Below are 12949 nucleotides of genomic sequence, written 5' to 3' on the forward strand. Positions count from 1 at the left end.
CATCAACATAAGAACCACACCTAAGTTAATGAGTTGTATGACACAGTGTGAAGGAATAGTCCAAGAAGACCAGACAACTCTCCCACTGCACTGGCTAACCATTATCTTGAACATGATCTGCAAATCGATTAACATCCAGGTTCCCAATTACTGCTGGGTAGAGAGGTAAATGGCATAAAAAAAACTTGCCCTTAGCTTCACCCTGCCTGGGGATTGAGCCCAGGTTCAATCATTTGCGAGGTGAGCATGCTGACCATTACTCCACTGGTCCCTATATTACTTCCATCACTGAAGATTGAGCTGCTATGCTATTCCTTGACAGCTAACTGAAAATAACTATATAATGTAGCTAATAATCAGAAGGTACTAAATTGACAGGTATACCTATTGAAAGTAATCAGTGATGAGAAATGAATTAGTATCGCGTGTGTACAGTACTGTACATGTATTTTACATAATTTGTAATAAGTTATGTTACAGAGTCTTGCTACTAGTTTATAATCAGTCACACACAAGACTTACCCTTTCATGCCTTCTCAAGCAAACTTTCCCGTATCTCATCATATCTGCAACACACAAATCAAGATGGTAAATAAATGTTTGACTGCCTTTGAAATATTATAAGGTACTGTATTTTGATGACAGCACTGTATTGTAATGCTTATTACAGTACTTCATTCCAGTATTATGCACAATATCAGAAAATGGTTTGAAGTGACATACAGTAAATGCAGTGCTGGGAATTGTGGTGTTAACAGTCTGTTAGTAATACAGTACCATTAGTGCTGCTAATTTTCAAAACTGTTTGTGAAACAGGTTGCAGTGCCAAGTTTTGAGAGAATGATTCATTGACTGCTAATCACTAATTTTCTATAAAAAATTGTACTGTGCTAATAATTAGTTCATGACTGCAGTCGACATTATAAATGACTGAGGCAGCACTAAATGAAAGTTGCAACTTGTTATTTTATCCTCTTTGCCACTGGTTGCCTTTCTGGCCAGTTGGGCAGCTGATAATTTTTCTGTTATGCCTGTGGGCAAGCACTGGCTCTAGAATGTACCTGCACACACACCACTGTTGATCAAGTCTGTCCTTAACTGAGCTCACACATGGTGCCATCATAACATTATCTTGCAGGTTATTTCAAGAGTTCATAACTTTTTCTCCAAAAAAAAAGAAGAAGTTAGCTCTGACAACTGTCTGCACTTGTGGTGTCTAACTTAAGGCTGTGACCTTTAATGGGGGTCATCCATTAGCTCCAGACATGAACACTTGGCTGAGCACAGTAATGTCCTTTATTGTGCTTATAAACTAATATTAAATCACCCCTTGTCCATCTATGGTGTAAGTTAGGCAACTGAAGGCATTCTAATCTTTTCTCACTGTGTGTGGTGCTGGAATGCAGGCATGGTTTTGTGGTCCTCTTTTTGACATTCCAAATCAATTGTCAGTTTATGCCAGATGGAATGACTACTCCAAGAGAGGAAGCACCTCACTTTTGAAGAGTATTATGAAGAGTGGACTATCTAGGTATATGTGTATGATTCGTATACATGTAGTGTAATTACTTTATTTGCTCGATTCACCTTCTTCTGACAATGATCCAAAATTTTCACTTCTTGTCAATATACATACCCAGATCCTTTTCACATTTGATCTCAGTTAATGATGTTTTTTCATCATGTTGAGACATGTGATATGCCTTCTTATTACTTGGATGACCTTGGTGCAGCTAGTCTTTTGTAATGCTGAATCATAGCAGCAATTTCTTTGACCACTCCTAAAACCGATAAAAATCTTCCTGTAACACTAGACATTCTGTTTGGTTCTTAATTTCCCTGAATAATTTAGCAGTCCAAAAATGTATGTTTGGAAAAATGAATAGCATCTTGCATATCATTTATCAAACAAACAAATTATACAATGGTCCCAGCCCACTGCCCTGTGCTACACCATCCGTCATTAGTACACATGACAATTTCGTGCTAATAAACACTACACACTGTTAGTTCATGAAAAATGTCTCCGGTCCATGCCAGGACACTTCCTTGAATCCCATACCCTTCCAGTTAATTTCAGTGTTTCATGAGGTGCACTGTTGAATGCCTTAGCAAAGTCAAAGTATTACCTCCAGAAAGACTTAACATCCCTAGAAAAGGTGCAATACACAGCGACTGTGATGATTCCTGAATTACATCATCTTGATTATCATTTTGAGGACCATATGACTATCAACTCCTCAGGCAAAACATAATAGGGTGGATTTCATAGACATTAAAAATCTTAAAAGGGATAGAAAACCTGAATCCAAACTATTTTTCATGATATGCACCACTGACATGAGGGGACACAATTTCAAACTTGCCAAGATGTCATGCCATATGAATATGAGGAAATACTTCTTCATACAGAAGGTGGTAGACCCTTGGAACAGTCTACCAGCTCAAGCTGTGGAATCAGGAACAGTACTGGGCTTCAAAATATTTCTTGACAAGATTATCAAGACCAATGGAGGGATCCTACACAGGCTACTGGCCTTCTTCCTTTGGCATGACCACTTGTAGTTTGGGTGGCCATTAGGTAAATATGGTAAATATATACTGTATTCAATATTGCCACCATGCTTCAGGTTCTGTGTTCATTCATCCATCACTATATGCAATTGCATCAAGCAGGAGCAGCTGGGCCTAAAACCATGCTGCCATTCCTTGTTGGCCAAACTCTGCATATTTACTGTTATGCATGACATCATGCATAAAGTCAACTTGGTCCTGGATAGTAGCAGGTACAGAGCCCATCCATTGGAGGCATTTGTTTTGCATTTGTCTCTTGCCAGTCATAATGTCTCTATCAAGTGATGACATCCCTGTGGCTAATGTTTCAAAGAAAGACACCAATGGAAGAGGAGCATGTGCCAACCCTTAGCCATATACTGTACTGTATTAATGAATATTTGTTATTTACTGGTGATAGTGAATGTGGATAAGAAAGTCTACAGCTGTAGAATGTTTTTTTCTGTAGAGAAAGACATAATGAAGCCTAAAAGATCTGGCCTGTCTGAATCAACTTTTGTGAAAATGACTGTTAAAAATGAGCAAAATTCTATGAAGCATTTGTTAAAAATGAAAAATAATCTTTGAAGCTAAAAAAATCTCATAGTTTTAAGAGCACATACTGATGACATCTGGTAATTTTTTTGTTTGCTTTGAAAATTAATGTAATTTGCAACAGCAATATTTCAGTGATTTTTTTTGTTCTGTAATTTTATACTTTCTTTTAATTGTGTACATTACAGGGTATAGTATTTTGATTGAATATACCTGTAGATGTATAAATTGAGTAGTATTTAGTATTTCTTTTTTCCTTGGTTTGTCTTCCTTATACAGTAGAGTAAAGTATGTAGTATAGTATATGAAAGGAACTCCACTCATGTTTAAGTTACTGATGACAGGACATGTTCCAGTATATACAGTAAACTGAAGTGGTTTCAGAAAAGTTAGTGGCAAAATTAGCAATAGCAGCAAAATTAGCATTAGCAGCACTAAATTTTGAATGTTTAGCTTTAGCAGCACTAAATTTTATGGTACATACTGTAGTTTGCATTAGTAGCATTAACTTTAGGAGTTAGTTGGCACAGCATTGCATAATCTACATGTAAATATGTTCAAAGGACAATGTGCAACAGAAAATGTAGAGGCTAAATAATGTGTGTAAAGTTTGCAGTGTCTGAATGAGAAAAAATTGTGTGGCTCTGTTGTTTAGTGATAAAATGATAGATTTAAGTGGTGGAATATAAAGAGGGCAGACCCATATTATTATGGTCTTGGCTAAGTGTAGGGTAAAAGAGATGGGTTATTTTGGTGTTTATATACCAAAGAGAAATAATGTAAGAATGAAAGATGTTTTGGGAAGACTTAAATAACTAGAATGAAAGTTTCATTACAAATGATAAACTCGGTTATCTTACTGTTTGACCCGGTCAGGAATGCACACTTGATCCATAGGGATGAGGCTGGATAACTCCTTCAAGCTATTCACAAATCTTAGCTTTCTAGCAAACTTTGCACTGAGAATGTAAAAAAAAAAAAAAGACAGAAGAATCTTAGTTTGTTATATCCCAAATAGTATAGAGAAATTATTTTCAGCTAGCTTATAAGAATCTTTGTACAGTATACATGTACAGTAAACCCTCGGAAGTCCGATTGTCCAGACTTTTACCAAGTGGGGGTTCTGGGGGCAACTGTGCACTAACCAGCTACTCATTAGCCCAACTGCAACACTTAAATCTGTATTTTAATGTGCAATAAATGTCATAAGGAATATTAACTTATTTATTATTAACATATATACTGTACTGCATTGTCTTTAAGGGGGATACTGTACAGTGGTCTAATCAGATTTGATATAGGCCTAACGAGAGCTAACACAGATGACACTTCATGTGTAAATGTGCTGGTGGGGGACTACGTTCGCTGGTTTTTTTTTAATTACTGTATAATATTCTCATATGAATAGCCTCTTATGGTGTATGTTTTGTCGCTAATAATATAAAATATATTATAGAGACTTGAGATGGACGCAGCAGAGAGTGTGTGTGTGTGTGTGTCGACAGATGGATGATGCAGTACAAGCTTGTCTTCTGCTCTCTTTCCCAAAGGATTACGATCACATTTTCTTGGATTATCTTACCTAAAATCTTATCAGTTTTCTGTGGCGAATGAGGGAAGCATGCGTTGCGGCTTAACAGCTTAACAGAAGTTAACCAATCACAGTGCAGCATTATGGGCGAGTGCATTCTAAGAGTGGGGAGAATAAACTGCTCACTCACAGATCTGAGAGGTGGAGAGTGGCCTCAATGGATTCCTCGCTGGCAGCAATTTCAAATGACCGCACATGGCAACAATTTCAAATTACAAATATTGAAGGGTTCGGACAAATGGTTCATGCATGGAAAGGGTCGCAATATCCAAAATCCCGACTTTCAGGGTCTCGACTTTCGAGGGTTTACTGTACTACTTTGTGTGTCTGTCGTCTTTCTTGCTGATGGTCAGTGCTTTAATTTTCTATAACTCCTAGTGTTATGAGAGCACTCGGCACAAATGTGGTTATGTGTTAAAATATACCGAAATTTGTTACCGACTATGAAAATATTATCTCATGAAAATCTTGGAGAGAGTAGAGATGCAGACACTGTACTATTTATTTGAATCTAGTAATATTAATCCCTTCTCAATGGAGCCCGTGAAGAAAGATTGATTAAAACTACATTTAATGAACATTGAATCATGATTGTAACAGATTATGCATCTCTGTGTAGGTTAAAATTTAATTTCTGCTGTTGATAAGGCTGGTTGATTCTTTTAGAATAGCAGAATTCTGTTTTAAGGAAATTTCAACCGATTCTTAAAGTGTCTATAAGGTTTTATATTACATATTGTATTTAAAAATAATAAGCAACAAAGTAACATTGTAAATATACACCAAGCAATCCTCTCACAGACAGTCATATCACCTAACACAGTACAGACAACCATATCACCTGACACAGTACAGACAACCATCTCACCTGACACAGTACAGACAACCATCTCACCTGACACAGTACAGACAACCATCTCACCTGACACAGTACAGACAACCATCTCACCTGACACAGTACAGACAACCATCTCACCTGACACAGTACAGACAACCATCTCACCTGACACAGTACAGACAACCATCTCACCTGACACAGTACAGACAACCATCTCACCTGACACAGTACAGACAACCATCTCACCTGACACAGTACAGACAACCATCTCACCTGACACAGTACAGACAACCATCTCACCTAACACAGTACAGACAACCATATCACCTGACACAGTACAGACAACCATCTCACCTGACACAGTACAGACAACCATCTCACCTGACACAGTACAGACAACCATCTCACCTGACACAGAACAGACAACCATATCACCTGACACAGTACAGACAACCATATCACCTGACACAGTACAGACAACCATCTCACCTGACACAGAACAGACAATCCCCTCACCTGACAAAAGGCCTCGTCATTACTACCACAGTCTTGACCCAAAAGGTAGGATGGACTAGGTAAAGACCCTGCAAGTTTTTGCGAAGTCGTCGATCGATCATCTGATAGCATCGCTGTGAAATGCAGAAAGTAACTCATATTAGGAGTTCCTGATATTTTCTTCATCAATATTTTCCTCTCAGTGAGTGACAAACTTTTCAATAGGATAAGTATTTAAAAATTATCTACTACATGCCTCCATCTTAATTGTAACACTGGGGAAATATAAACAACTAGCTTGGGTCTCTCAGTGGTCATGCTTGAATTCTCCCCTGTCTGCAAAGATAGGACTGACACAGACTGGAATGTTTGAAAAATTACATAAATAAAATAAATACTTACTTTGAGCCAAGCAAACGATGGCATATTACCCCGAGTTGTGGCTCCGTGGAGGTAGACCAACACGTAGTCTTCAGCGATCAGTTGGTCTAAGGTTGTCAAGACATACCTGTTCCGCCAAGAACTTTCATTAATTTTTGTACTAAGTTATATATGTATAAATACAGTACAGTACAGTATACATATGAATTATACAGGTTATTATTTTGGTAGTTTTTGGCAGACATTGATTGTGTCTATTTTACTGTACAGTACAAATTATGCAGTATGTGTATAATTGTGATGTTTTGGACTTCAAGTACAGTACGTACATCTAAAATTAGGAATTTAAAATGTTGCTTGAATGACTAAATTAGAAAAAAAGGACCTTATTCTCAGAGTAGTACAGTACAGTATATTAAAATGTCAGAAGTTTGAGATGGTGTGAATGAGGAGCTTTAGTACTGTGGGGTAATTCAGTTTCAGGCTCGGAAATGATAGTACAGTAGTGACACAGCTTCATTGTGGTAAGACAGGGTTGGCTTACAAGTTCCAGTAAGCCTTGTTGTGTGAGGGTAAGGAATAAGAGAAGTATGCCTAGTGGTGGGTGGATGCTGGCTCCTCCATTACGTTATAGATCAGCACTGTATCCATCCATAAATACAGGTTATTATTTTGGTAGTTTTTGGCAAACATTGATTGTGTCTATTTTACTGTAAAGTACAAATTATATTTAATTTAATATGTTACTTAAATTACTCATACTCACATGAAAAGATTATCCATGACATAATCATAATCCTTGCGTGACCTGTCAGGTAGGAAGCACGCAGAAAAGACTATAATGGCTTCATTACTTCCAGCAAGGTAACCTCCGTGACTTAGCACCTTCTTATATGGCTCAATTACCTGTAGTGGTAAATAAAAATATTTAAAAAGTGACATTTAGCACATTAGGTATTTCACAATACAGTACAGAATAGTAGAGTAAAGTACAGTACATCAATAAAAAAAATGGTTCAAATTTAATCAAACAGGACAGGAAACTATGAAATAAAATTATTCATTACAATAATAACATAAATTTGCAAATTTAAAATTTTTTTGCTAATAAAATTGGATAATTAAAAGTCTGACAATGTACATACTGTACAGTATCTTATGACATGCAAATTATATAAAAAAAACCTTTGATAAGTTGCTATAGGTTAATATAGAGGCAAGGCAAAAATCAGTACAGTACAGTCAACCCTCGCTTTACGCGGTCCCACTTTAAGCGTTTCCACGTTTACGCGGTACCCTGCCGAACACGGAATGCTCACTTTCCGCGGTGCGTGCACCCCTTTACGCGGAGAGCGGCTGGCGGTCCTCTCGCGCCGCGCCATTTTTGGATCCAAACCTCCCGCCATCTCTCCCGCCATGTTGTGTAAGCGGCGCGAGTAGGTTGCGCAGTGTATGTCTTTGTTGCGTTATCGGTGACGTCATATGACGTAGCGGACTGTGATAGGGCAAAGCATCCTTACCTCCCTCCCCGCTAGCTGTGATTGGTTTAATGTACTATGATGTGCCCCGCTGCAGGAGCGTTCAAGCCCCTTGACCTACCCGCGTCAGTTACACCCCTCCCGGCTACACCGTGTATATCGGTATCCATTGTTCCATAAGAATGGCTTCCACCGGACCACCACCACCACTTCAAAGAATCCTTGCATTACCTTGACCCAGCCGCCCTAAGCCAAAGAAGACACGACGTTCCTTAAGCTACGAAATCAAATATAAGATCATACAAGAGTTGGAGAAAGGAACAAGACAGGTTGATCTCGCGCGCCAGCATGGTGTTAACGAATCAACTATCAGGACAATTAAGAAGGATGCAGCCAAGATAAAGGAGCACATGAACATCACAAAGTCTACAGGCGCTTCTATGGTCAAGTATTTCCACAACCAGGTGCTTCTCAAGACGGAAAAGTTACTTGCGAGCTACTTGGTGAGTCAGGCGCGACGGAACATGGCGGTGGACACGCGCTCAGTTAAGGAGTATGCACGTGAACTGTATGCTGCAGTGTCACGAAAGATGGGAATTACAGAGCCCAAACCCTTTAATGCTTCCTCTGGGTGGTTACAGAGGTTTAAGAAGAGGAACAAGATCACCACTATCAACATTGGTGGTGAAGAAGCTAGTGCTGACCGTGTTGCGGCTAGGGAATTTCCTCCGTTTTTATGTGAGATTATGGAGGAAGGACAGTACACCGACGACCAGGTGTTTAACATGGACGAATCTGGTCTTTTTTGGAAAAAGCTACCTTCCAAGACCTTCGTTGTGAAGAATGCCAGCAAGTGTCGGGGCCGGAAGTTGCAGAAGGAGCGCATCACCGTCCTGTTTACCACCAATGCCTCCGGTACCTGTAAGCTCAAGTTATCGGTGATCCACACAGCACGCAAGCCGCACGCCTACAAGAGCATGGACATGACCAAGCTAAATGTCCACTGGCTGACCGCACGTAAGGCGTGGATGTTCTCTACTCTGTCCCTCTCCTGGTTTGATGACTGTTTCGTTCCCAATGTAAAGAAATTCTGTGAGCAACAGAATGTGCTATTCAAGATTTTGTTGCCGCTTGACAACGCACCAGGACACTCGCCCCTACTGTTAGATCGTCACCCCAATGTAAAAGTGGTCTTCCTTCCTCCTAACACTACGTCTATAATACAGCCCATGGACCAAGAATTGATCTGTAATGTAAAAGATGCATTCTCTGCTAAAAAATTCAAGCTCCTGAACGATTACACCAACACCAAGGAAGAGTTGCGTAACCTGAGTGACACCAACACCGATAGCAAGAGCGAAGACGACGAGGATCAACAGTTGGCAGAGCAAGAAGTGCTTTTGAAACAATTCTGGAGAACATTCAACATCAAGAAAGCTGTGGACTTCTTAGTGGAGGCATGGGATCAGCTGTCTGTAGCAACTGTTCGTCACGCATGGAGACATGTGTTGCAAGGTATTCCGGGTGTTAGGCAGAGTAAATCTGTGACTGGTGAGGTTCAGACTGTTGCAGTAGCAGTAGACCTTGCCAAAGTAGCTGCACAGAGTGTTACAGCTGCAGGCTTCTCCGAGACCACCAACAACGACATCCTGGAGGTGATAAGGGATCCTGATGTGACTACCGACGAGATGGTAGATGATGATGACGTCAATGAAGAGGCAGGTGGTGCGTCATCGCAAGAAGAACGCCGCTTATCCCATAGTAATGTAAGGGGTGCCATCGAGTGTATTGAGAAAGTCAAGCTCCTCCTTTTCGACGACCCTGACGCTAACAGGTATGAAATCTTCACTACTCAGCTGTTGCAGACTATGGAGCCCTACATCAAGGTTTATCACGACAACATAAACACCAGCCATAAGCAAAGCATAACAGAGTTCTTCGCCCGCAACCCACCACAACCAGCCCAAGCCAGTGATAGTGACAGAGACAGTGATGATGACTTTGAGGGATTTGTCAGGGAGGCACTAGTAAGTGTGGATGACACCGATGAAGACTCCTGAGGGCCAGTAGCCTGCCCTCTGCCTCGGCACCAGCCTCCTTTCCCCTACGCCGACCCATCTCTTCTACTAACGTAAGTGTGAACCCCAACCTTGTTTTTTTCTAACCTAACCTTCAGTTTATTATTCTCTTATTGATTGTTCCCTTCTATATTATGTGTGTGTGAATACCATCATAAAGTTAAGATGTTATTTTTAGTAGAACGTACATATTGTGTCGGGAAAAAGTGGAGTTTGGGGGTCGGCCCGGTCTCTATTTCAATTAATCCCATATGTTATGTTGTTCACTTTACGCGGGCCGCCTTGGGTTCAATTAACCGCGTAAAGTGAGGGTTCACTGTACTGTATAAAGTTAATTAACAAAATACAGTATTACTGTACCTTTCTCTACCGAATTTCTAGTTTAAATTGTGTTGAAAGTAGTGTATGAGTATAACAATGATCAAATTAATAGTAAGCAAATTTTCTGTTTCCTTGTTACACAATTAGGATCTGCATGTTTTTTGGTCCTATGCTTGTTTTTCCAAATGTTTAGTGAGTAAATTTTGTTAAATGATCTTTTCATCTTTTATCCTCTTCACCACTGATCAGCTCGTTAGCCGCTTGGGCGATCGGTCATGTCTGTTACTTTTCTTTTTCTTATATCCTTTTCGCCAATTGATCGGCTCGTTAGCCGCTTGGGCAATCGGTCACGTCTCTGTTACACACAGTTGGCAAGTACTGGGCATGCACCGGCCCCTGAATGTACCTGAACCTGTTCCAGTGTTGATCAAGTCTGGTCTTGAAAGAGCTTACACTAGGTGCCATCACAACACTTTCTGGTAGATTGTTCCAAGAGTTCACAACTCTCACTCTGAAAAAGTTTGCCCTCACAGTTTTCTGGACCTACGGCTTCTTCAATCTTGAGCTGTGACCCCTTGTGGGGCGAGCGTCCGCCAGCTCCAAGTAAGGAAACTCAACTGAGTAGTGCCCCTTGAGATGCTTATACACCTCAATTAGGTCGCTCCTTGCCCGCCTGTAGTATAAGCTAGGCAAGTTCAGGCGCTCCAATCTCTCAGGGTAGTTGAGGTGCCGAATTGCAGGCACCAGTCTGGTGGTCCTCCTTTGAACATTTTAATGATAATAATATTAATAATTAACGGTTTATTGAAAGAGCATGGCAGCCGGAACGCTGAAAATATACAGTTACATAATTGGAGAATGGGTCTCTTGATTTACAAATAATATACAAGTAACATAAGTGATACAAATATGATATATAATAACTAGGTGGGGAGAAGCTCAAACTACAGGGCATTTCAACATAGTGACAGTGCAAAAAGTAAAATTGACTGGGAGTGAATACACTGGGGTTGATTACAAGTTATTGATAATTTTTACAATGGTTGGGACTGGGCTGTTCTTATAGCGATCAGTTCGTGCTCGTATGGGCTGGATATGGTTGTGGTGTCGAACAGCAATTCTTGGGCGAGGGATCTCGGGTTGTAGTAGTAGCCGGTGTCGAGGATGGTGCAGAAGCTTCACCAAATTTGCAGATGAGGTCGTGGTGATGGTCAGTGAGAGCCGAGAGGACCTGTGTGTTGAGTGCTTCTTGATACAGTATGTGGAGTAGGAAGGGGAGAGAATAATCTTGCATGCCCTCTTTTGCACTTTTTCTAGGTGTTTACATTGTGTGGCATTTAGGGAGGGAGACCAAGTAGGGGAGGCATAGGTGAGCTTGGGAAGTATAAATGTTGAGTAAACACTGAGGAGCTCAGGGGCAGGAACTCCAAGGGACTTGAGTCAGCGGAGGAGGTGGAGACGGAAACTGGAGGATTTGACAACTTCACTGACGTGTGGTTTCCAATTTAGTTTGTTGTCTATGGTGACGCCGAGGAGCTTAGTGGAATCTACAACCTGGAGTGTGTTGGGACCTAAAGTAATGGAGGGGGGTGGGACAACGTTGGAGGAGAGGTTGATGTGCATAACCATGGTCTTGGTATGGTTGATGGTGATGCGTTTGTTGGTGGCCCAGTTTTGGAGACTGTTCAATAAATCCTGAAGGGCAGTATAGTTGGGAGCAGAATTGTTGACGCTGATTCCAATGGTGGAGTCGTCGACATATTTCCAGCGAGCAGGGGTTTCTCTTAGGGCATCAATGATAAGCATAAGGAAGCATAGTGGTCCCATCTTGGTGCCTTGGGGGACGCCACAGGTGAGTGACTGAAAGCAGGAGACAACCCCTCGGAAGTGTACAGCTTGGCGTCGGTTACTGAGGAAGTCTGTAAGCCATGGTATAAGACTTCTTCGAAACCCGAGGTCGATAGCTTTGTTGATGATTAAATTGTGGTCGACTAGGTCGAATGCCTTAGTGAAGTCAATGAAGGCGACAGCATATCTCGAGGACCAGACGGGGATGACAGCACTCCAGATGGGGAAGCACTTCACTTTTGAAGATCGTTACGAGGGACAGACCGTCTAGATATCTGAACGACCTTCTTGTAAGGCCCAATAATTTATTTGCCTGATTTACCTTTTTCTCACAATGGCCCGAGAACTTCAGCTCATTGTCAACATACACACCTAGTCTCAAATAGTGCAGTTTCTTCATCCCGTTGGGACATATGATACGCTTCCTTACTGTTGGTACGCCCCAGGTGCATCCTCTTACACTTCGTGACATTGAATCTCAGCAGCCATTTCTTCGACCATTCTTGGTAGAGCCGAGTGCTACAGATGATTAGGTTGTATATATGTATCTAGCCCTACAATTGAGGAGGTGAAGTGTGGTTGAGTGCCATGCTGACGACACATACTCACTATTAATATCCAACACTAACCTTCATATCAATTCGTCTCTCAATCCCAGAGATGACAACAGACCGCCATGACCTCTCCTCTCTGGTTACCTGTGTTGCTGTGTATTCAGGGACGGGGTCTATCCTTGGCTGAGGACCAAGCCCTGAACAAAATTAATGGATACAGTAAGCAAAGTGAAAGAAAAGAAACTTCATTCTAGCCT

General features: G+C 40.9%; 1 protein-coding gene across 12 annotated transcripts in view; it reads right to left on the reverse strand.

Annotated features, from left to right (window-relative positions):
- Positions 1-12949, reverse strand: part of LOC121872970 (protein prune homolog 2-like) — a 53684-nt gene that overhangs the window by 11856 nt on the left and 28879 nt on the right. For 10 of the 12 annotated variants that reach the window (XM_042376141.1, XM_042376140.1, XM_042376145.1 and 7 more), the window contains 6 exons: positions 12768-12889; positions 7180-7319; positions 6435-6540; positions 6054-6166; positions 3969-4067; positions 523-566 (listed from right to left, as the gene is read on the reverse strand). In XM_042376141.1, the coding sequence (XP_042232075.1) occupies positions 527-566; positions 3969-4067; positions 6054-6166; positions 6435-6540; positions 7180-7319; positions 12768-12889 (620 nt within the window). In that variant the 3' untranslated portion in view covers positions 523-526. The remainder of the gene's footprint in view (positions 1-522; positions 567-3968; positions 4068-6053; positions 6167-6434; positions 6541-7179; positions 7320-12767; positions 12890-12949) is intronic. The other 2 variants (XM_042376142.1, XM_042376144.1) reach the window with 1 other exon arrangement.

The sequence above is a fragment of the Homarus americanus genome, unplaced genomic scaffold, assembly GCF_018991925.1.
Source record: "Homarus americanus isolate GMGI-L3 unplaced genomic scaffold, GMGI_Hamer_2.0 scaffold11022, whole genome shotgun sequence".
NCBI classification, from domain to species: Eukaryota; Metazoa; Arthropoda; class Malacostraca; order Decapoda; family Nephropidae; genus Homarus; species Homarus americanus.